The sequence below is a fragment of the Schistocerca cancellata genome, chromosome 4 (genome assembly GCF_023864275.1).
Source record: "Schistocerca cancellata isolate TAMUIC-IGC-003103 chromosome 4, iqSchCanc2.1, whole genome shotgun sequence".
Lineage (NCBI taxonomy): Eukaryota > Metazoa > Arthropoda > Insecta > Orthoptera > Acrididae > Schistocerca > Schistocerca cancellata.
Window position 1 is genome coordinate 598,082,045 of NC_064629.1, and position 26,080 is coordinate 598,108,124.

The window sequence follows — 26,080 nt, forward strand, 5'->3', positions numbered from 1 at the left end:
GCCTTGTAACAATAACCAAAACGGCCTTGCTGTGCTGGTACTGCGAACGGCTGAAAGCAAGGGGAAACTACGTCCGTAATTTTTCCCGGGGGCATGCAGCTTTACTGTATGATTAAATGATGATGGCGTCCTCTTGGGTAAAATATTCCGGAGGTAAAATAGTCCCCCATTCAGATCTCCGGGCGGGGACTACTCAAGAGGATGTCGTTATCAGCAGAAAGAAAACTGGCGTTCTACGGATCGGAGCGTGGAATGTCAGATCCCTTAATCGGGCAGGTAGGTTAGAAAATTTAAAAAGGGAAATGGATAGGTTAAAGTTAGATATAGTGGGAATTAGTGAAGTTCGGTGGCAGGAGGAACAAGACTTCTGGTCAGGTGACTACAGGGTTATAAACACAAAGTCAAATCGGGGAAATGCAGGAGTAGGTTTAATAATGAATAGGAAAATAGGAATGCGGGTAAGCTACTACAAACAGCACAGTGAACGCATTATTGTGGCCAAGATAGATACGAAGCCCACACCTACTACAGTAGTACAAGTTTATATGCCAACTAGCTCTGCAGATGACGAAGAAATTGAAGAAATAAATGATGAAATAAAAGAAATTATTCAGATAGTGAAGGGAGACGAAAATTTAATAGTCATTGGTGACGAATTCGAGTGTAGGAAAAGGGAGAGAAGGAAACGTAGTAGGTGAATATGGGTTGGAGCTAAGAAATGAAAGAGGAAGCCGCCTGGTAGAATTTTGCACAGAGCACAACTTAATCATAGCTAACACTTTGTTTAAGAATCATGATAGAAGGTCGTATACATGGAAGAACCCTGGAGATACTAGAAGGTATCAGATAGATTATATAATGGTAAGACAGAGATTTAGGAACCAGGTTTTAAATTGTAAGACATTTCCAGGGGCAGATGTGGACTCTGACCACAATCTATTGGTTATGAACTGTAGAGTAAAACTGAAGAAACTGCAAAAAGGTGGGAATTTAAGGAGATGGGACCTGGATAAACTGAAAGAACCAGAAGTTGTACAGAGTTTCAGGGAGAGCATAAGGGAACAATTGACAGGAATGGGGAAAAGAAATACAGTAGAAGAAGAATGGGTAGCTTTGAGGGATGAAGTAGTGAAGGCAGCAGAGGACCAAGTAGGTAAAAAGACGAGGGCTAGTAGAAATCCTTGGGTAACAGAAGAAATATTGAATTTAATTGGTGAAAGGAGAAAATACAAAAATGCAGTAAATGAAGCAGGCAAAAAGGAATACAAACGTCTCAAAAATGAGATCGACAGGAAGTGCAAAATGGCTAAGCAAGGATGGCTGGAGGACAAATGTAAGGATGTAGAGGCTTATCTCACTAGGGGTAAGATAGATACTGCCTACAGGAAAATTAAAGAGACTTTTGGAGATAAGAGAACCACTTGTATGAACATCAAGAGCTCAGATGGAAACCCAGTTCTATGCAAAGAAGGGAAAGCAGAAAGGTGGAAAGAGTATATAGAGGGTCTATACAGGGGCGATGCACTTGAGGACAATATTATGGAAATGGAAGAGGATGTAGATGAAGATGAAATGGGAGATACGATACTGCATGAAGAGTTTGACAGAGCACTGAAAGCCCTGAGTCGAAACAAGGCCCCCAGAGTAGACAACATTCCATTGGAACTACTGACGGCCTTGGGAGAGCCAGTCCTGTCAAAACTGTACCATCTGGTGAGCAAGATGTATGAAACAGGTGAAATACCCTCAGACTTCAAGAAGAATATAATAATTCCAATCCCAAAGAAAGCGGGTGTTGACAGATGTGAAAATTACCGAACAATCAGTTTAATAAGCCACAGCTGCAAAATACTAACGTGAATTCTTTACAGACGAATGGAAAAAGTAGTAGAAGCCGACCTCGGGGAAGATCAGTTTGGATTCCGTAGAAATGTTGGAACACGTGAGGCAATACTGACCTTACGACTTATCTTAGAAGAAAGATTAAGGAAAGGCAAACCTACGTTTCTAGCATTTGTAGACTTGGAGAAGGCTTTTGACAATGTTGACTGGAATACTCTCTTTCAAATTCTAAAGGTGGCAGGGGTAAAATACAGGGAGCGAAAGGCTATTTACAATTTGTACAGAAACCAGATGGCAGTTATAAGAGTCGAGGGACATGAAAGGGAAGCAGTGGTTGGGAAGGGAGTAAGACAGGGTTGTAGCCTCTCCCTGATGTTATTCAATCTGTATATTGAGCAAGCAGTAAAGGAAACAGAAGAAAAATTCGGGGTAGGTATTAAAATCCATGGATAAGAAATAAAAACTGAGGTTCGCCGATGACATTGTAATTCTTTCAGAGACAGCAAAGGACTTGGAAGAGCAGTTGAACGGAATGGATGGTGTCTTGAAGGGAGGATATAAGATGAACATCAACAAAAACAAAACGAGAATAATGGAATGTAGTCGAATTAAGTCGGGTGATGTTGAGGGTATTAGATTAGGAAATGAGACACTTAAAGTAGTAAAGGAGTTTTGCTATTTGGGGAGCAAAATAACTGATGATGGTCGAAGTAGAGAGGATATAAAATGTAGACTGGCAATGGCAAGGAAAGCGTTTCTGAAGAAGAGAAATTTGTTAACATCGAGTATAGATTTAAGTGTCAGGAAGTCATTTCTGAAAGTATTTGTATGGAGTGTAGCCATGTATGGAAGTGAAACATGGACGGTAAATAGTTTGGACAAGAAGAGAATAGAAGCTTTCGAAATGTGGTGCTACAGAAGAATGCTGAAGATTAGATGGGTAGATCACATAACTAATGAGGAAGTATTGAATAGGATTGGGGAGAAGAGAAGTTTGTAGCACAACTTGACCAGAAGAAGGGATCGGTTGGTAGGACATGTTCTGAGGCATCAAGGGATCACCAATTTAGTATTGGAGGGCAGCGTGGAGGGTAAAAATTGTAGGGGGAGACCAAGAGATGAATACACTAAGCAGATTCAGAAGGATGTAGGTTGCAGTAGGTACTGGGAGATGAAGAAGCTTGCACAGGATAGAGTAGCATGGAGAGCTGCATCAAACCAGTCTCAGGACTGAAGACCACAACAACAACAACAACAACAACAACAACAACAACAACAACGAGCCTAATTCTTGTCAATGGTGGGAGGTGTTACTGTTTTGTTTCAATATGAAGAAAACAGCAGCCAAGTCTCACTGAATGCTCTCAAGTATGTATGGTAAGGACACTGTTAGTGAAAGAACATGTCCCGAGTGGTTTCAACGGTTCAAGAACGGTGATTTTAATGTCGTAGACCAGCATAGTGGTGGAAGAGAGAATGTTTTCGAAGATGCAGAATTGGAGATATTGCTGAGTGAAGACCTGTGTCAAACTCGAGAAGAATTGGCACGATTAGTAGGAGTGACACAGCAAGCCATTTCAAAATGTCTCAATGCTATGGGCATGATCCAGAAAGAAGGAACTTGGGTCCCGTGTGAGCTGAAACCAAGAGATGTTGAACGGCATTTGTGTGTTTGTGTACAGTTGCTCCAGAGGCAATAACGGAAGGGATTTCTGCATCGCTTTGTGACTAGGGACGAAAAATGGGTTCATTATGATAATGTTAAATGCAAAAAATCATGGGGATATCACAGCCATGCTTCCACGTCGACAGACAAACCAAATATTCATGGCTCCAAGATCATGCTCTGCATTTGGTGGGACTAGCTCGGCGTCATGTACTATAAGGTGTTAAAACCAAGTGAAACAATCACAGGTGCTCATTATTGAACACAATGTGTTTGAGCAGTGCATTAAAAGACAAATGGCCGCAATACAGCAAGATGCATGATAAAGTGATTTTGCAGCACGACAATGCTCTAACCCATGTTGCAAAAGAGGTAAAAACGTACTTGGAAGCATTAAAATGGAAAGTCCTACCCCACCCACCGTATTCTCCAGACATTGCTCCCTCCGACTATCACCTGTTTAGATCAGTGGCGCATTGCATGGCTGACCCACAGTTCCAATCTCATGAAGAAGTCACAAATTGGATCGATTCGTGGATCGCTTCGAAAGATGAACAATTTTTTCAACGCGGGATTTATACAGTGCCCGAAAGATGAGAGAAATAGTGGCCAGCAATGGAAAATACTTTGAATGATTCATGTGTAACCAATTTGTTTCATTAAAGCCTCAAATGTAGGGGAAAAAAATGGCGGAAGCAATGTTTTACACCTTATAACAAATAATTTTAGTGCCCTGGTGCGTATTTAGACCCCTAGTGGATAATGTTTTATTACAAAAACTCAAGGAAAACAAGAGGCAAGCATTAGACAACTTTTAATGACACTTTTTGATAGGGGAAATGATCCCTACTTCTTACCCTTGTACAGCCCTCTAACACCTTCCCGTGATACAGTCTTCCTGAAGCAGTCCCATGTTCCGGTGTAGAGAGGTTTCTCACCAGGTAAGGTTTTTGGCATTGTCTGTAGCCTGACCTGCAACAGTTTTCAGAAATTAAATGACAGACAAGATTCATTATATGTTTAAGAGCTAAGAGTTCTGAATTCATTTAGCGCATAAATGTTGTTAAATAGGAAGACAACTGTACTTGCCACAAACTAGGATCAATACTCAACCTTATCACGAAGAATAAAACAAAGCTATATATCCCATGTTTCTTAGATTCTGTGTTGAAGAAAGACATTACAATTTATTAGGGCAACACCCTGAGCAAAACTAGATAAAATATTTATAATTCAGAATTTGTCTCACTCATAAGGGAGGAATTTCTAGATGCCAATCACAGATAACATGTTACAAAAAAGGACAGGAAACTATATCAATACAATTTAGTTTGGTAATACTGCACAAAACATTTAGATTTTACTTTTTCATGTATCTATCAACTGAGATGATGAGCACTATGCATGAAGGACCTTTGAATACAAAAGGGATGGATGGTGCTGAGAACATGAAAATGGAATAAAAGCAAGTAGGACAAATCAGTGGCCCACAAACATGACCAAGAGGTGTAGTTGGGGCCTGAGGAGGGGCATAGGGTGTGTGTGGGGTGCGGTCAAGGCAGGGTTCCTGTTGAGGAGGGGGTGTGAGGGGAAGGAGAGGTGGTGTGAGGGAGGGGGGGGGGCTAAGTCCTCAGGCAGAGGTGAGGGGTTGAAGCATCAGGCCAGGGTTCCTGACAAGGACAGGGATGAGGGGAGAGTGACCGCCACCAAGGGCAGTCATCAAGTACTACTGCGGAAGGAGGGGGCATTGCGGGCCAAGGAAGTGTGGGCAGGGCGTGAGGAGTAGGAGGGGGGCTGACACTATATTGGGGGGGGGGGGGGTGAGGAGACGCTGCAGATTGGGGGGGGGTGAAGGGATGGGGATGCGCAGCTGATATGGGGGGGGAGGGGAGTGGGGATGCGCGGCTGATTTCGTGGGGTGGGGGGGAGGGAGAGGGGGAGAGGGAGAGGGGGAGGGGGGAGAGGCAGGGAGTTACGGCTGATTTTTTGGGGGGGGGGGGGGGCGCTCCACGGGTATTGTGGAGACTCCGCAGGTTTTGGGCAGGGGAGGCTTCACAGGTTTTGGAGGGAGGTGGAGGCTCTAAGGGTACCGCGCATGGGGGGGGGCTCTGTATTCTGGGAGGGGGAAGGAGGTGCCATTGTATTCGTTGGGGGGGGGGGGGGGAGGTGCTGCAGGATGGGGTGGTTGGCGCTGCAGATGGGAGGGGGGGGGGGGAGGGGAGGGCTGGACGATATGGGCGGAGCAGTCAGGAGCAATCATCTGGAAAACCAGTTGTATTTCAGAAATTTAATCACAGACGAGGTGCATGTTCAGACGGGTCATGAACTGTGGATGTTGGCTAACTCAGTGGTAATGCCGCCTCACAAACTAAGTCCTTTTACCATCTTAAATCAGATACACACACGTATATCACGTATTCTGGGCGATCCTTGGTTTTTATTATTTTTTTTCCATATGCTGCATGAATAATTTGTACAAGCCAGAATTGGACTGCAGAATACCTTGGTGAATGGAAATAGCTCTATCATGGTGAGTCTGATATTGACTCCGAATCCACGTTTCTGTATCCTTCTGGCTAGCCATAACAAAATGTGGTCATCTTTAACAAATGAAACTTTTTTCCTGCTTGTCCAATTTAACAGCTGCATCACTTCTTAGTCATGGATGGATTTGCACTATACAGGTATCATCGGTGGCTGAACTATTGGCAAAACTTTAGCTCATATTTGCCTTTCTCCAAGATCAAACACAGCGCATACGTAACTGAAAGAGGACGGTGGCAAATGAATGCTTTTAGATTTTGTAACGATTATATTAATTTGCGACTGTGGCACAGACAAGCGAAAGTGGTTAATATTTCGACCTCTCCTCTTTATATTTGAAAGCTGGTGGATTGAATACTTCTAACCACCGAGACACAGCATTTGTCATGACTCTTGGCGCTTGTTTGGAAGAACTTTTCATTTACTAGTCTGGTCGTATCGATTAATGTTTTCCAAAATAACTTCAGTCTTCATGATTTATTTGAGAGAAGATAACTCCTTCGCTAATGATCATTATGCTGCCAAATGGTCAACTCTTAACTCTGTTTAAGGAACTGTCCGTAACTACTGTATCTAACTGAAAGGTTTTGTCCAATGTAAAGATGAAGATATTTATTTCACTACTTTAGTGCCCGAGTAACTACTCTAATATTGTGCACGATTAGTTCCTGAAAGCTGAGGCAACAGTGAATGAAGGCAAGAATACTGCAAAAGCTGCAAATTTTGCATTTTGAGACTTCACGAACATCACACTCAACAGATCACTCATCGACAAACACTTTTCGTTATTACACTAGTGTCAGAATATTTCAACTTAAAAATGCGTTCTCTCGCACATTGTACACTGCAGCATTTTACCGTGAAGCAGAAGCTTCAGGAACGAGTCAACAAGTACACTGGTAAAAATAACGTAATATTATAAACTGACAATATCTGCTACAAACTAATATCATAACCGGTAACGATAATCTAGCTTTAATGAAGTATATATCTTAGAAATAGTTGTAAATAAACATCGTAAGGAGGTAAGTTATTTTTTCCTAGTTTATCTGTTTGCTACTGTTCATATACCACGACCTACATTACACTCATGGAAGCATATTGACGAAAATGCATTATTTGCAAGGGCACTTAAACTTCTGAAAATCGCTATAGTATATTGTCGAAAGACGTGCGACAGCAGCAATAATTTGATCTGCAGTTGCAAATCTCAACAATGTTTAATTAGCTAAGAGGTGATAATCCTGCATTATCATGCTTCTCACAGCATTCTGACCGAGCGAGGTGGCGCAGTGGTTAGCACACTGGATTATCATTCGGGGCGACAACGGTTCAAAGCCGCGTCCGGTCATTCTGATTTAAGTTTTCCGTGATTTCCCTAAATCGCTTCAGGCAAATGGCAGAATGGATCCTTTGAAAGGGCACGACCAATTTCCTTCCCGATCCTTCCTTCATCCAATGGGACAGATGACCTCCCTGTTTGGTCCCCTCCCCCAAACCAACCAGCCAGCTGTATTCTGTTGCAGACCTGCTCGAGTCAGCGGTCGTCAAACTGCGGCCGAATCAAGTATCCGTGCAGACCGCGGTACTCACGTGCATTTTATAATAATATGCATTTGGCAAACAAAAGCTGAATCTAAAAACGTCAACTAACCGTAACTACTTTTTAAAGGTGTATTTTTCCCGCTCACTAAGAAACAAAAATACAGATTTTAGGATGTGCTTCATTTTAATTGAAGTCTGTGAATTCGGCTAAGAGATAATAAAATTTGGCCGCTTACCGCAGGGTCCGAGGGGTAAATAGCGCGGCCACTGCGGGCTTAGAGGATTTGAGAGGGGGAGGGGGGGAGATCTTCTATTGTTTGTCTTCCATCTTGTGCAACTACCATCGATCAACTGCTATGGTATAAATTGAGACATGGAAGTAACATGGATTCGTGAATGTGCTTTATGGAGGCAGTCATCTTCAAATGCAGTATATGTTTATAGTAAGGAATATGAAATTAAATTAATGCATTCTTTATTGTGGGACCTGCAGTATATTATATATCACAGTAGGAAATTATGCAGATAATTGGAGAACATTATCCTGCTTGATATATTTTAGTATACAGGGTGAAGCGAAATTCGCACAATCGGACTTCGCAGCACGACTAATCACATGCCAGCGATAAAAAAAAGTCTCAAAATTTCGTCTGGCGAGTACATCTGGCAGAAAAAGGGCAAAGAGTGGCAATCTGGCAAGACTTTAACCACATGTATGGTATATACCTCATTCAGTACATATTAGTCGTGCTGTACAGTTGGTGCAGAGGATATAGTTTTGGGTTAGCATGCAGGAGGTCGATGGTTCAATCCTGGGTTGAGGCATATGCTTTTTATTTGGTAAATGTAGTCCAGGAGGTACAGTATCTGGCATCTTAATCGTCAACGGCGATTGCACTTCTATTTCTACGATTGTAGTATGTAAGTGCAAACGTAAGATTGGTCAGCTTTGAAAGAATCCCTTTCCACTTTATCTACTAGATGCGAAACATGTTTTCTTTGTGCTCTCCTCCAATGGTCCCATAGATTAGTACCAACTACTATTCTCGCCTCGTTCAGGTCCATTACATTTCGTTAGGGCCTTACATTATCAGTAGGACTAGCAACGTGCTTTGCGAATTATGTTGAAACTCTTACTATTTGTGTGTGTTATCACCATGGCCCCACTATAATAATAATAATAATAATAATAATAATAATAATGTCGTGTGACTAGGGCCTCCCGTCGGGTAGACCATTCGCCTGGTGCAAGTCTTTTGATTTGACGCAACTTCGGCGACTTGCGCATCGATGGGGATGAAATAATGATGATTAGGACAACACAACATGCAGCCCCTGAGCGGAGAAAATCTCCGACCCAGCCGGGAATCGAACCCGGGTCCTTAGGCTTGACATTCTGTCGTGCTGACCACTCAGCTACCGGGGTCGGACATGGCCCCACTAATAATGCCTTTCAACGTTGAGTCTATATTATTATTATCTTTACTTTCTCAGACTGTTAAGTCTGGTTAAAAATGGAACGTGACGCGGACCTTGATCAAGCGTGACTTCCTTGTAACTGTATGGTATATGTTATATTGCATTTAGGAACTTTCGGGTAATTGAACATATATCAATAATTACAGATTTTTGTAGTTGTATATATATGTTTGGATGTAGCTGTATTGCATTGATGTACTGGTGGATATTGTGAGGTATGACTCCTGTAGTTGATAGTATAATTGGTATAATGTCAACTTTATCCTGATGCCACATGTCCTTGACTTCCTCAGCCAGTTGGATGTATTTTTCAATTTTTTCTCCTGTTTTCTTCTGTATATTTGTTGTGTTGGGTATGGATATTTCAATTAGTTGTGTTAATTTCTTCTTTTTATTGGTGAGTATGATGTCAGGTTTGTTATGTGGTGGTGTTTTATCTGTTATAATCGTTCTGTTCCAGTATAATTTGTATTCATCATTCTCCAGTACATTTTGTGGTGTGTTCTTGTATGTGGGAACGTGTTGTTTTATTAGTTTATGTTTTATGGCAAGTTGTTGATGTATTATTTTTGCTACATTGTCATGTCTTCTGGGGTATTCTGTATTTGCTAGTATTGTACATCCGCTTGCGATGTGATCTACTGTTTCTATTTGTTGTTTGCAAAGTCTGCATTTATCTGTTGTGGTATTGGGATCTTTAATAATACGCTTGCTGTAATATCTGGTGTTTATTGTTTGATCCTGTATTGCAATCATGAATCCTTCCGTCTCACTGTATATATTGCCTTTTCTTAGCCATGTGTTGGATGCGTCTTGATCTATGTGTGGCTGTGTTAGATGATACGGGTGCTTGCCATGTAGTGTTTTCTTTTTCCAATTTACTTTCTTTGTATCTGTTGATGTTATGTGATCTAAAGGGTTGTAGAAGTGGTTATGAAATTGCAATGGTGTTGCTGATGTATTTATATGAGTGATTGCTTTGTGTATTTTGCTAGTTTCTGCTCGTTCTAGAAAGAATTTTCTTAAATTGTCTACCTGTCCATAATGTAGGTTTTTTATATCTATAAATCCCCTTCCACCTTCCTTTCTGCTTAATGTGAATCTTTCTGTTGCTGAATGTATGTGATGTATTCTATATTTGTGGCATTGTGATCGTGTAAGTGTATTGAGTGCTTCTAGGTCTGTGTCACTCCATTTCACTACTCCAAATGAGTAGGTCAATACTGGTATAGCATAAGTATTTATAGCTTTTGTCTTGTTTCTTGCTGTCAATTCTGTTTTCAGTATTTTTGTTAGTCTTTGCCTATATTTTTCTTTTAGTTCTTCTTTAATATTTGTATTATCTATTCCTATTTTTTGTCTGTATCCTAGATATTTATAGGCATCTGTTTTTTCCATCGCTTCTATGCAGTCGCTGTGGTTATCCAATATGTAATCTTCTTGTTTAGTGTGTTTTCCCTTGACTATGCTATTTTTCTTACATTTGTCTGTTCCAAAAGCCATATTTATATCATTGCTGAATACTTCTGTTATCTTTAGTAATTGGTTGAGTTGTTGATTTGTTGCTGCCAGTAGTTTTAGATCATCCATGTATAGCAAATGTGTGATTTTGTGTGGGTATGTTCCAGTAATATTGTATCCATAATTTGTATTATTTAGCATGTTGGATAGTGGGTTCAGAGCAAGACAGAACCAGAAAGGACTTAATGAGTCTCCTTGGTATATTCCACGCTTAATCTGTATTGGCTGTGATGTGATGTTATCTGAATTTGTTAGGATATTAAGTGTGGTTTTCCAGTTTTTCATTACTATGTTTAGAAACTGTATCAATTTAGGATCTACTTTGTATATTTCCAATATCTGTAGTAACCATGAGTGGGGTACACTATCAAAGGCTTTTTGGTAATCAATGTATGCGTAGTGTAGGGACCTTTGTTTAGTTTTAGCTTGATATGTCACCTCTGTATCTATTATCAGTTGCTCTTTACATGCTCGTGCTCCTTTGCAGCAGCCTTTTTGTTCTTCATTTATAATTTTGTTCTGTGTTGTATGTGCCATTAATGTCTGTGTGATGACTGAAGTTAATATTTTGTATATTGTTGGTAGGCATGTTATGGGGCGATATTTAGCTGGGTTTGCTGTGTCTGCTTGATCTTTAGGTTACAGATAGGTTATTCCATGTGCAAGTGTATCAGGGAATGTGTATGGGTCTGCAATGTAACTGTTAAATAATTTAGTTAGATGTGAATGTGTTGAGGTGAACTTCTTTAGCCAGTAATTTGCTATTTTATCATTTCCAGGGGCTTTCCAATTATGTGTAGAATTAATTGCTCGGGTGACTTCATGTTGCAAAATTATCACTTCAGGCATCCGCAGTATCATCTTGTAAGTGTCTGTTTCTGCTTGTATCCACCGTGCATGCCTTTTATGTTGTACCGAGTTTGACCATATGTTGCTCCAGAAGTGTTCCATGTCTGTTATGCTTGGTGGATTATCTATTTTAATGTGTGTGTTATCTATTTTCTGGTAAAATTTCTTTTGGTTTGTGTTGAATGTTTGGTTTTGTTTCCTTCTATTTTCACTTTTTTTGTATCTTCTAAGTCGTTTGGCCAATGCTTGTAATTTCTGCTTTTTTTTCATCTAATTGCTCTATTGCTTCTTGTTGTGAGATTTTACCTAACCTTTTTCGTTTTTTGTCTGATATTTCATTTCTTATAAATTGTGTTAGCTGTCCGATGTCTTTTCTCAGTTTTTCTATTCTGATATGTATCCTGTGTTGCCATGCTGGTTTTGTGGGTTTCTTCTGTGTGTTGGTTTGTTCTGATCTCTGCCTAGTGTGTATATTTAGTGTAGTGAGTGCTCCTATATAAACCAGTAGTTGTAACTCTTCCATAGTTGTGTTTTCATTTATTTTGTTGTGTATGATTGTGTTGATAGTTTTTATTGTTGTTTCGACTTGTGGGTTATTTGGCGGTCTATGCAAGAATGGTCTAATGTCTGTATTTGTGTCTTTGTATTCTATATATGTCAGCTGAAATTTCTCTTCTATATCTAACACATGTGTCTCTTCGTGTTCTATTTGTGCTTGTTCTGGTGGCTGTGTTAAGATTTCGTTTTCCTCTGATTGTTTAATTGAAGCGTGTTGGTCTTTGTTTGTTTGCTCTGGGATGTTTGAGTCCATTACTGTATTTTCTTCTTCTTCTTCTTCTTCTGATTGCACATTATTTTGTTCCAGTATTTGTTGTACTTGTTGTTTGATGTTTTCTAATTCTGACTGGGGTATCCTGTTATTTTTTATTATTACACGGATCTGATCAGCTTGTCGTTGTTCTGTCAAAAATTTTAATTCCGGGTATCTGGTAATAAATGTTGTGTATACTTGTGATCTGTATCCAGTTGTGTTGGTTCCTAGGTTTGTTGCTTGGTAATAACAGAACATGAGGTGTCGATTAACTTCATCTGACCATCTCATCCTCTGTCTTTGTTTTCCTTCTAGGGTGGTTGCAGGAGGCATATCCTGCAAAACACCTCTATTTGGATTTAAATCATTTTCCAGTTGGCTAGCTGTGTCGTTACCATTGTGGGCGGGCATAGGGTTCAAGCGTCGTCTCCGACCATGACGGCGCTTGTCCGAGGACACAAAGCACATAAAACGTATCTCAAAAGTTTGATAATTACCCATTTAAAATTTTTTGAAGATAATTACTTGGATACTTAAAAGGTAAACATATATGAAAAATACATAATTTTATATTATGAATATGAATACCACATTTTCATTTAACAATCTGTAATTACATCCCTCCGTATTATCGAACACAGCTTATTCAACGAGTTAGAAAAAGCCAGAAAATGTTCACAAAAGTTATTTTTGTTTATATAAAGATATTGGGTGACAGAATTAAAAATATAGGCTTGGAAAAAAGTCAGATACATAGGAGAAATCCTATAAGGTATTGACAAAGTAACTCGCAAAAAATGCCAGTAATTTATATGCCTCAAAGTGAAGACAAAAGAAAAACTGAACTGTTTATTCGACTGATATCATCTACTTGTCAAACACTTGCTTATAAAGCGAGTAATTTAGTGGGTTTGTTGCGTTATTTTCACGCCTTATTTTCGAATATCCATTGGCATAAAAATTGCCTATTTTGAAAGCTACATTTTTGTGTGTTTTGGGAGAATGTGACTTATGGGAAATTAGTGCAAGAAAGCTACAAAAAATCTTCATCTCTCCGGTCTGACACTTTACTGTTGTTAAGGCGTGCTGACTGGGCTGCAGATTCTTATTTTCTGCAGGTTGCGCCTTGCACTGTTAGTCACTGCCTCGTCGCCCTTACAAGTAGGACATCTTCCTGACCTTGAAATATTAAAATTTGTCTATCTTCTAGCAGAGAACAAAAGTATTTATTTTTTTCGACTCATGCATTTGGGGTCCACAGGCGAAGTACAATTGAACACGCCTACAACACAGCACAGCCATGTCTTTCATTGCTTACTACAAACCCTCTACAGTGTAAAACTGAATACAGTCTCAGATTGTCTTTGAGGCGGGGGGTATTCCTTGTCTACAGACGAACGGTAAATCACTGTTGTCATTAAGTTGTGCAGCTGGAGGAAAGTAGTCCGTCCTTTTCGGAACTGATGACGGGTGCCTGGCAAGTATACTGCAAACACGTTTACTATTTGCTAGGTGTTGGAATAGCTGTCCCTTTCTGCAGCTCGATAACGACAGTACGAGGGACTCCATATCGGCATGTGCTTCAAAGATTCACATCCACCACGACTGGAAAACTACGAAGACTGTCACCGCACCTAGGAAACTATAATTTACCGTTAATAGCCTGACAAGCAAGGAACTCAACTTTTTAGTCACAGAGTTCGCTGTTGCGCTCGACAGCGCTAAATTTAATTAGTAGCACCAGAATCACTTTTAGAAAGTAGTAGGAATTCTGTAATGAATAAAATTCCAGGCTCGGGCTAGTGCCCCCTCCCCCCTCTGGACGCTTACGGTGGTGGGACCACCTCCAATTGACAAATGTGACCTATGGTCAAGAATGTCACGTCAAATCGGACGAAGCCTGATAGGAATTAGGAATAAAGCACGTATTTGGCGCCTGTGGACTTGTTCTACTTTGAGAAAATGAAGCCAACTTACGTTGAAACGCTATTCAAGTGACAAAAAAGTGACAGCATTTTTTTTTCTGGACTTCGTCCAAAAGATTTGCTGACACTCTACATGTCGTGATTGTTCTTAAAGGGATTTAGTACAATCTCCGCAGACATGTTGCTTAATCCAATAGTGGTTTATTCTCTGAACAAAATTACTTTGCAACTGGACGATGGCAGTGGCGGGGACAGTGTTGCCGGCATGAAGTCCTTCACGCGTCACGAGGCGCTGCGTGTAACCCCCAAAACAGGCAACACAGCGACCACGTGCCGATCGAGAATGAACTACGCCTGGCTGACGCCTGACCCCTACCACTCGCCTTGTTGAAATGTCAATCACAAAGCAATTTCAATCTACACTTGACTGCAACGGGGCCGCAGCTGACGTAGTGGCCTGGCGGTGGAACATCTATCACTATGCGTGCGGCACTCACCGTCTTTATACACTGAGGTGACAAAACTCATCGGATAGCATTATGGTGGCAGTATCGCTTACCCAAGGTATGAATGGGCAAGACATTGGCGGAGTTGTCATTTGTATTATGTAGATTCATGGGAAAAGGTTTCCGAAGCGGTTATGACCGCACGAGGGGAATTAACAGACTTTGAACATGGAATGGTAGCTGGAGCTAGAGGCATGGGACATTAGTTTCGAAAATAATTAGGGAATTCAATATTCCGACATCCACAGTGTCAGGAGAGGGCAGAGAATACCAACTTCCAGGCATTACATCCCATCACGGACAATGCAGTGACCGACAGCCTTCACTTGACGACCGAGAGCAGCGGTGTTCGCGTAGAGTTGTCCGTGTTAACAGGCAAACAGCACTGGGTGAGATAATCGCAGAAACAAATGTGGGACGTACGACGAATATATCCGTTATGGTAGTGTGACGAAATTTGGCGTTAATGGCTTATGGCAGCAGACGTCCGACGCGAAAACCTTTGCTAACAGCACAACATCGCCTATAGCATTTCTCCTGGGCTCGTGACCATATCGGCTGGACCCTAGATGAATGGAAAACCGTGGTCTGATCAGATGAGTCCCGATTTCAGTCGGTAAATGCTGATGGTAGGGTGAGAGTGTGGCGCAGAAACCACGAAGTCATGGACCAAGTTGTCAACAAGGCTCTGTACCAGCTGATGGTGGACCCATAATGGTGTGGAATGTGTTCATATGGAATGGATCTGTGATCTACCTGAATCGATCATTGACGGGAAACGGTTATGTTCGGCTATTTGGGAGATCATTTGCAACCATTCATGGGCTTCATGTTCCCAAATATTGGACTTTTATGGATGACAATGCGCCATGACACTGGGCCACACTTGTTCGCAATTGGTTTAAAGAACATTCTGCACAATGAGAACAATTTGGCCACTTAGATCGCCCAACATGAATCCCATCGAATATTTATGGGACATCATCGAGAAGTCAGTTCGTGCACAAAATCCTGCACCGACAACACTTTCGTAATTATGGGCAGCTATAGAAGCCGCATGCCTCAATATTTCTGCAGAGGTCTTCCCCATTGACTTGTTGAGTCCATGCCACATCGAGTAGCTGCACTACACACGATATTACGTGGTGTCCTATGCATTTTTGTCACCTCAGTGTACGCCTTTGTAGTTCGATTCAGCAGCATTTCACAAATGAAATGGAAATGACAAGCTGGGCAAAGCGCATCAATGACGAGCTGGGCAAAGCGCATCAGTCCTCAGCTCAAGTTTTTGTCTGCTTTGCGATACCCACTCAGTCCGACTGCAACGTCCGTTTGCTTCATGAAGCAGCACAGAGGAACCTTCATTTTTGAAGTTCTTATGGGGGAGGAGGGAACTGAGCGGAAGGACCATGTCGCTTGTGACTGCACACTTGTTGCCTGTTCCAATTCGCTCACTGTACTCCGAGATGATAAAGTCAATTTTGATGAAGATTGTGGACGATTCGAAACGACGAGGAAGAGTGTTTCTCTGAATCGCTCCAACACTATATAGCATTTGCACAGCATCTATGGAAATAACATTCAATAAGTCTGACAAGCCACCTGCGTACCTGCTACATCGTTGCTAGAGGTCTCATTTTCAGATTAAAGAAAGCTGTCCCCCGAAATATATTTTCGGGACAGCACATTGTCCCGGATTTCGGATTTCAGAGAAATATTCTCATACTACCTATTTTTCTCCAAATTCTTACGTGGATCTACATTTCCAGCTCCGGCTGTTAAGCTAAATAACGGAAGTTGTTATCACCGTTAACAGACTCCCTTGAGGAGTATTACTGCGCGGTAACTCTGAGTTTCCATTAGTGTCCCTTATCTCACTCCGGTTTAAGTTTTGCAGTGACATTGTTCTCTCTCTGAGCCGTATCGCAGTTAATGCATTATTAAAGCGTTTGTTTCAATTGAACTCAAAATGCCAAAGATGAAGTGTTCATGCCAAGAAAAATTTTCAGAAGACTGGTTCTTCATGAAACTAAGACTTGACTACGAAGCAGAATGTGTATATATGTTGTGTTTCCATTGCACATGGGAGAAGAGCAGATATGTGTATGTGTGTTGTGTTTCCATTGCACATGGGAGAAGAGCAGATATTAAGGACATCGTAAATGAAACGCGTACCGGCAAGCACTTAAAAATGACAGTTATTAAGTTTCAAATTCATTTTAAAAGAGGAAGTTAGTAACAGTTGCGGAATTAGCAATGTGCTATCATACAATTAAACATCAAATGTATGAAATAGGTGAACTGTAGTTCCAGGTTAAGCTCTAAAATTTTATTGATTCCGAAGCAGCAAAAAAAGAAGTGACGTTTGGCAGAACAAAATCAACAATTATGAAATCAATGTTAGGGCGCGACACTGTCAAGCAAATATGCGATGATTTTCCAAAGATCCGTTATTCTGGCATAGCTACAGACGGTAGTCACTACAAAGCCGAGAAAATATTTCCATTGATGAATTCAGTTTTCAAGCTTAAGAAATGCCTCCTGGTTTGTCCCAGTTCCTGCTTCCCAAATTATGTCCATTTACAGTGGGTTTACTAAAAGAATGTCCCGGTTTGTCAGAAATTATGGCAACCCGAAGTACAGATAGCTACAAAGTGTGTGGCAGATTTTAACATTTCTTCATGTTTCTCCTACTTTCATCACAGACGAAGTGTGAAAAGAATGACTGCTTATACGCCTCCGTGCGAGCTGCTGCTGTCATAATTTTTCTCTGAAGTGCGCAATTTGTAGCTGAACCCTCAAAAATGGTCCTCGAAAGTGCTGAAGTAGATTTCCGTCAGGTATCAGGCATCCAACTTCGACTGCCCGCCAGTTGAGATTTTTTAAAGCATCTCTAATTCCATCCCAATACGAGGCAAATAACGCACTGGCGTGAAAATATCGCAACACAAAATTGTCTAGATAACATATTTATGTGATTAGCATTGGAAGCGCACAGGTGTTAATGTAAGCGCGAGATAAACCATTCCAAATGTCAAATTTTGGTACCCTAACAACCGGTGTAACCTCCAGAATGCTGAATGCAAGCATGAAAATGTGCATGCATTGTTTTGTATAGATGCCGGTTGTCAGTTTGTGGGATGGAGTTCTATGCCTGTTGCACTTTATCAGCCAATACAGGGACGGTTAACGCTGGTTATGGATGATACTGAAGTTGTCCGATGATGTCTCCGATTAAAGAGCAGGCCAAGGTAACATGTCGACACACCGTAGAGCTTGTTGTATTACAATAGCGGTATGAAGGTGAGCGTTATCCTGTCGGAAAAGACCCCCTGGAATGCTGTTCATGAATCTACATCTACATCCATACTCCGAAAGCCACATGACGGTGTGTGGCAGAGGGTACCTTGAGTGCCTCTATCGGTTCTCCCTTCTATTCGTCTCGTATTGTTCGTGGAAAGAAAGATTGTCGTTATGTCTGTGTGGGCTCTAATCACTCTGATTTTATCCTCATGGTCTCCTCGCGAGACATACGTAGGAGGGAGCAATATACTGCTTGACTCCGCGGTGAAGGTATGTTCTCGAAACTTCAACAAAAGCCCGTACCGAGCTACTGAGCGTCTATCTTGCAGAGTCTTCCACTGGAGTTTATCTATCATCTCCGTAACGCTTTCGCGATTACTAAATATCCTGTAACGAAGCGCGCTGCTCTCCGTTGGATCTTTATCTCTTCTATCAACCCTATCTGGTACGGATCCCACACCGGTGAACAGTATTCAAGCAGTGGGGGAACAAGTGTACTGTAACCTACTTCCTTTGTTTTCGGACTGCATTTTCTTAGGATTCTTCCAAGGAATCTCAGTCTGGCATCTGCTTTACCGACGATTGATTTTATATAGTCATTCCATTTTAAGTCACTCGCAATGCCTACTCCCAGATAATTTATGGAATTAACTGCTTCCAGTTGCTGACATGCTATATTGTAGCTAAATGATAAGGGATCTTTCTTTCTATGTATTCGCAGCACATTACACCTGTCTACATTAAGATTCAATTGCCATTCCCTGCACCATGCGTCAATTCGTTGCAGATCAACCTACATTTCAGTACAATATTCTATTGTTACAACCTCTCGACATACCACAGCATCATCCGCAAAAAGCCTCAGTGAATGGCAGCGCAGCAGGTCAAACCACCAGACTGACGTACAATTTTGCAGTCAGAGTGCGTGGGTTAACCACGAAAGAACTCCTGCTGTCGTATGAAATCACACCACAGCCTACAACTCCAGGTCCACTGTGCCTAGCACGCATACAGGTTGGCTACAGGCAACTGCTGGTCTCCTGCTACCCAACACCAGCCATCACTGGCACCAAGGCATAATTAGCTTTCCATCAGAAAACACAACTGACCTCCCCCTACCTACCAATGAGCTCGCGTTTGATACCACTGGAGTCTCAAATGGCGGTGGTTTGGGGCCAGTGCAATGCACGCTACAGTGCGTCTCACTTTCGGCTGTCCTTGAAGTAAAATATTTGTAATAGTTCGTTGTGTCATTGCGGTCCCAACTGCTGTTCGAATTCCTGCTACAGATGCAATACAATGCGACAGATCCATATGCCGAACAAGATGGTCTTTCCTTTTTGTAGTGCTACGTAACGGTCCAGAGCTCTGTCTTTTTGCGACCGTACATTCTCGTGACCGCCGATGTCAACAGTCATGTACAGTGGCTACAGTCCTGCCAAGTCTTTCTGCAATATCGCAGAAGGAACCAGCTTCTCTTAGCCCTATTACACGGCCGCGTTCAAACTCAGTGAGGTATTGATAATGGTGCCTTTGTCACCTTATAAGGCATTCTTGACAAACATCAATTCAGCACGTCCAGTCCCAAACTCACGTCGGTTACAGCGTGTATTTAAAGCAAACTTGACTTGCATCCTCCTAGTGGCGCTACTAGCGCCACTGTTATGCGACTGGCATGAAATTTGAACAGACAGCATCTTTCAGATATAGAAACAAGCCTACCAACTTTCGTTTACATCACACACCACCTCCTTGGTGTTGCGATTTTTTCCTCAGTCAGTTTATTTTGCTTAGTCGCGCAGTATTTAAGTGTAAGGCGTGCATATCGTTTTTTAAACCACCTGTTATGGAAGACAAACAGGAATTTCTCAATATACTACCAATAAATCGAAGGCTGTCATTTGCTGTGGTTATTTACTAATGATACGTTGTTACAGTGCACCACAATCGCCTAAGAAGGAAGGTCAGAGTTAAGCGTCGACATCGAATTCATTAGTGACTGAGTACTAGATTAGCTGGACATGAATACAGGCGGAAATCGGCTTTGATATGATCAGATAAACCATTTACCCATTCTTGATGCAATAATTTACCAACATCCGTATGTATTGTAGAAATTTATTTTATGAACTTCTATGTGCTACCAGTTTCGGCATTACATTGATGCCATTTTCAGGCCCCACTCGTCACAGTCGTAAAATCGCTATATACGGAAGGAGCCATATAACTGGATCCGTGAATCAATCGTCCTGCAACAGCTCTTGGTCTGAAATTATTTACGAGAGGCTAGGAAATGCTAAAGTTAGCTGGCAGGACAGATATTTAACCCCGCTCCTCTCCAAAATGAGTGCAATGGTTAAACACATCGCTCCCCGACAGATTTGTGGGCAAGCTGCCAACAGCTCGTCTGTTGAGCGCTGAAACAAGCACTACACACGTGTTGACTATGGCGATAACTGGTTATGTTCGGCCCGGCGGAATTTCGAGACAGTTCTTTACATCCATCACACGCGTCGGCACAGGCGCCGACTCCATGGGGCCTGTGGGACCCGAGCCGCCTCAAAAATTCGATTTGGGGGAGGGGGGGCGGAGCGCCCAATAATTTTCTTAAATTATTAGTTATATTATGCTTTTTAAAATCACAAAATTATGTTGGAATTTTTTGTTTTTCTTGTTTGACGATATTTATCTTTTAAAATACATTAAGTAATGAGTTACAACAAATAATTATTACGGTAGTAAGCAGGTTAACTGAAAACGATATAGGGTTACGGTTCTGTGGGCACACTTGGAATTTGTCCCGGTACGCGAACCTTCGGGTAACGTCTGGTGCCGGCGGGCAAGCGCTGCGGTCGCGGCGATATCACAACGACTGGAGCAGAAGCGCCTGGAATCCTCCGCCTCGCGTCGCCTTGACGCTTCGAGACATTGCGACGCCCCGCGGCTATATAAAGCCCACCCTGTTGTCGCAGTCAATCCGTATGGATACTTTTGTTCAGTGCATGCTGCAGATGTGTTTAGTGTTCCGACTTTTGTGTCTAGTGGACTATTTCATACGACTATATTTTATTCGTTTACCTTAGTCTCTTACTGTAGTGTGAATTAAGTTTGCAATGGATGAATTTGTTACCAAAAAGGCGCGCTTGGAAGCCGATGATACTGCAAGTCAACCTCCAACTATTATTGTGTCGTCAGTTGCTTCGTCATCTTCAGGTGAGAACCGTTCACAGCCCACAGCCTATTCCCGCACAATCCGGTAAGGGAAGATAATTTCAGAAGTCTTGGTTGATAAAATATACATGGGTAGAATATGAAGCATCAACCGAAAAAGTTTTTGCAAAACCTGCAAAGTGGCAGATGGTAAAAATCTATTACAGTTTTCTTAAAAAAAAAAAAAAACAGGGTTTTCTAACTGGAAAAAGGCTTTGGAAAAAGTCCTTCATGAAAATACGTTTACGCATAAAGGAAGTTTTCTGAAACTAAATTCTATCACCAACCGAAGTGTGGCCTCCCAACTGACTGAACAGTTAGATGATGATATGATGAAAGGCCGCTTAGCTCTTGAGACGATTTTTACTACCGTGCAATTTCTATGCCGACAAGGACTAGCAATTACAGGGCACGAAGATGTACACTCAAATTTTTTTCTAATTGTTGGAACTCCGAAAGAATGACGTACCTAAGTTTACAGATTGGTTAGGGCACTCAGGGTATAAGTGGACGTCCCAAGATATTCAAAACGAGATCATTAATCCACTAGGAAAATGTGTGTTGAGAAAGGTATTGGCTTCAGTCAAGAAGACTTAACATTTTTCTATTATGGTTGACGAAACAAGTGATTCTTCGATTCACGAACAAGAGTAATTTTTTACTCGTACTGTCGATGATTCCTTAACCATCAACGAAGAATTTATTGGCTCATACGAGACACGCAACACTGAATCACAAACTCTGTTTAGTATTTTAAAAGTTGTTTTTGCTCGTCTTGTTTTGTCAATGGACAACTTGAGAGGACAGTGCTTTGATGGTCCCTCGAATATGAGACGTTAGTTTAAAGGACTAAAAAAGTTAGTTTTGGATATAGAACCAAAAGCACGTTATTTGCACTGCACTGCTCACAGTTTGGACTTGGCAGTTGTAGACAGTCTCCGCCATCTTACGTCTATGAGGGATATTATGGATTTAGCCAAGGACTTAATAAACACCGTAAGGGAATCCAATAAAAGGATGAGACTTTTCAGAACCATACGCTGTGAGAGCGCCAACGACCAAGCGCTGGTCTACGATCCCTTTGCCCAACTCGATGGACTATGCGAGCTCCTAGTCTAGTATCTTGAGAATATTGAAAAACTTCGAAGACCTTCTAGAGTTTTTTTTTTTTGAAACATTTTCTGCAGAGGACAAAACAGAGGCAGGTTACAAATGTGCAGGCTACCTTGAGTCAATGTTACAGTTCAAGACTTATTTCTCTTTACGTCTTTGTTGCCGTGCAATGAACCCAGTGGATGGTGTCAATGAAAAAATTCAAGGCCCTCATCTAAGTGTTGCTGATATGGAAAAAATATATGAGGGCATGATTTGTACAGGACTATTACAAATGATTGAAGCGATTTCATAAATTCACTGTAGCTCCATTCATTGACATATGGTCACGACACACTACAGATACGTAGAAAAACCTCAAAGTTTTGTTCGGCTGAAGCCGCACTTCAGGTTTCTGCCGCCAGAGCGCTCGAGAGCGCAGTGTGAGAAAATGGAGACAGGAGCCGAGAAAGCGTATGTCGTGCTTGAAATGCACTCATGTCAGTCAGTCATAACAGTGCAACGACACTTCAGGACGAAGTTCAACAAAGATCCACCAACTGCTAACTCCATTCGGCGATGGTATGCGCAGTTTAAAACTTCTGGATGCCTCTGTAAAGGGAAATCAACGGGTCAGCCTGCAGTGAGCGAAGAAACGGTTGAACGCGTGCGGGCAAGTTTCACGCGTAGCCCGCGGAAGCCGACGAATAAAGCAAGCAGGGAGCTAAACGTACCACAGCCGACGGTTTGGAAAATCTTACGGAAAAGGCTAAAGCAGAAGCCTTACCGTTTACAATTGCTACAAGCCCTGACACCCGATGACAAAGTCAAACGCTTTGAATTTTCGGCGCGGTTGCAACAGCTCATGGAAGAGGATGCGTTCAGTGAGAAACTTGTTTTAGTGATGAAGCAACATTTTTTCTTAATGGTGAAGTGAACAGACACAATGTGCGAATCTGGGCGGTAGAGAATCCTCACGCATTCGTGCAGCAAATTCGTAATTCACCAAAAGTTAACGTGTTTTGTGCAATCTCACGGTTTAGAAGTTTACGGTCCCTTTTTCTTCTGCGAAAAAAAAACGTTACAGGACACGTGTATCTGGACATGCTGGAAAAATGGCTCATGCCACAACTGGAGACCGACACCGCCGACTTCATCTTTCAACAGGATGGTGCTCCACCGCACTTCCATCATGATGTTCGGCATTTCTTAAACAGGAGATTGGAAAACCGATGGCTCGGTCGTGGTGGAGATCATCATCAGCAATTCATGCCATGGCCTCCACGCTCTCCTGACTTAACCCCATGCGATTTCTTCCTGTGGGGTTATGTGAAAGATTCAGTGTTTAAACCTCATCTACCAAGAAACGTGCCAGAACTGTGAGCTCGCATCAACGATGCTTTCGAAGTCATTGATGGGGACATGTTGCGCCGAGTGTGGGAGGAACTTGATTATCAGCTTGATGTCTCCGAATTACTGAAGGGGCACATATCCAACATTTGTGAATGCCTAAAAAAACTGAGTTTTTGTATGTGTGTGCAAAGCATTGTGAAAATATCTCAAATAATAAAGTTATTGTAGAGCTGTGAAATCGCTTCAATCATTTGTAATAACCCTGTATATTGAATGGAAAGCGTGATAGTTTTGAACACTTTTGGGAATTGTGTTTAAAAGAAAAACCTTCACAAGTTGTTGATCCTTCGCTTCCTCGAAATCTAAGTATGCCAAGAAGTATGAAAACAACGAAGCCAGCTCACCGCACCCCAAAGGAATATTACAAAGCTATTTACATTGATGTTTGTGAAACGGTGCAGTCTTGGATTATTGAGCGGTTTGCTTCAACGGGACTCGCACAGGTCATTGCAGTTGAACAAGGGTGCTTGCTTTTCGTAAACAGAGGTGAAATAAATTTGGAAAAATCAACTGAGTTTTTCAAAATTGACCTAGACGTTGAGAGACTGCTTAAACTTGAATGTTGGCCGATATCGCTGATAAAAAAAACAATTGGTCTTAAAAAACATGCGTGATGTAAGAAAGTACATTACACAAGAACCTGCAGTTGGAGAAATGTTATGTGATTGCATTAAGCTTCTCCAAGTAGTTCCAATCACGACAGCAACAGCAGAACGGTCATTTAGCGACCTTAGATGTCTGAAGTCATATCCCCGATCAAGAATGGGACTGAAGCGATTGAACAACTTAGCTGTTCTTCATGCCCACCGAGATGTTTTGGATGAATTGGATATCCGGCGAGTCATCAACGACTTCATATTCAGACGGTCTACATTTGCACCTACCTAGACACTCTAGCCCTAATAATGGCATTTAGAACAATATTAAAAATCTTTATAAAATAGAGAATTATATAAATGTTAAATTTTCAGTTTCGAAATATTAGTACTAGTTTAGTACGGTATTACTATAGTATTGTATTGGTCATTTTCAAATACTTAAATATTTTTAGGGTGTAAGACCCAATTAAAACCCGCTATTTACATACTTTTTGACTGAAAATACTAGGCATACTGTATTAACTTTATTAACTGTATTAAAGCATTAACTTTGAGATATTGTTTTTATTTAATGAACCCTGAGCCTTATTAAAAGTAAGCTTAAATTAAGTGCTGTTACTGTGCGACAGCAATATTTCATGTTTTTTCTTTTAATGATAGTTTAGGATTTATTTAAATATAATTTTAGTCTTTTCAGAGCTATATACTCACTGATCTGTAATAGTCCATAAGCATGATTATTATTGTAAATTAAATTAGCTTTTTACGAAAATACCGTGTGTTTATGTTTTGTTTCTTTTTTCAGAACCAAAAAATGTGTCAGGCTTGTCGAGTTTCTCAGATTGTCAAGTTATGGAGAGTCCAGTTCTCGGGGTTCTAATGTTGATCATATGACAAACGCTTTAAAAAACTTTAAAACTCACTATTTTCCATCTAAAATTTAGAAAATCTCCCGGGGCAAGACCGCTAGTATGGGCCCACCAATATTTTTTTATAAGTCAGCGCCCCTGCGCGTCTGTTTCAGATTTTTTTGTGTTCTAGAAAAAATGTATATCGCAGTAAAAGCTTTCAAGTATTTCTGATGCAAAGCAGTCTGAAGCCGCCTCTCGCGGTGCAGCGAAGGGAACCATCAGACCCGTTAGTTACAGATTTTGATGAGTCTACATGTTGCAAAGGGAGCTGCCCAAGTACCTGGCTAGCAGCTTTTCAATGCGACGAGAAAATCGAGGTTTAAGTTTTATGCGTACCACTTATACCCGGATAGTTAAATACGTCACGACCTACCGAGCATAGCGGTAAGGATGATCAAAATAGTTAATGTAACTGCTAATAGTGAAAGCAATAAATCTACTAAAAAGCTAACAGTAGGCATAAAATGTCAATTGCATTAATATATTTACATATCTTTCAAACGAAACGTTAATTCAGTTGCTGACTGCCTGTCATGTCATGTCCTCAATGATTTACAATAGCAGGAAAAACGGAACTGAGAAAACCATGTACGAAAATTACACACGAAATAGTACACAAAAAGGCAGTAAATGCTACCTACTTTACAAACTTTTAACTTTATAACTATGCAACTGTAATCTTGTTGGCAACACTAAATAAAATATATACTGTTAAAAAAAAGGTTCAAATTCTGCCCTTGTACGTTCTTTTTTTTCACTTTCATAAAATAGAGTAGTTTTAAATACATGTCCTCACAAGAAAGTAGTCATTTTCCCTGTAGTAATTTCATTTATAAATCGCTCATTACAGCACACTTGTTTCAA

At 41.2% G+C, this 26,080-nt stretch overlaps 1 protein-coding gene across 1 annotated transcript in view; it reads right to left on the reverse strand.

Moving 5' to 3' along the window:
* LOC126185216 (congested-like trachea protein) overlaps positions 1–26,080 on the reverse strand; it is a 161,714-nt gene that overhangs the window by 78,097 nt on the left and 57,537 nt on the right. Inside the window, exon 2 of the mRNA XM_049928098.1 lies at positions 4,366–4,480. Coding sequence (XP_049784055.1) covers positions 4,366–4,480 — 115 coding nt within the window. The remainder of the gene's footprint in view (positions 1–4,365; positions 4,481–26,080) is intronic.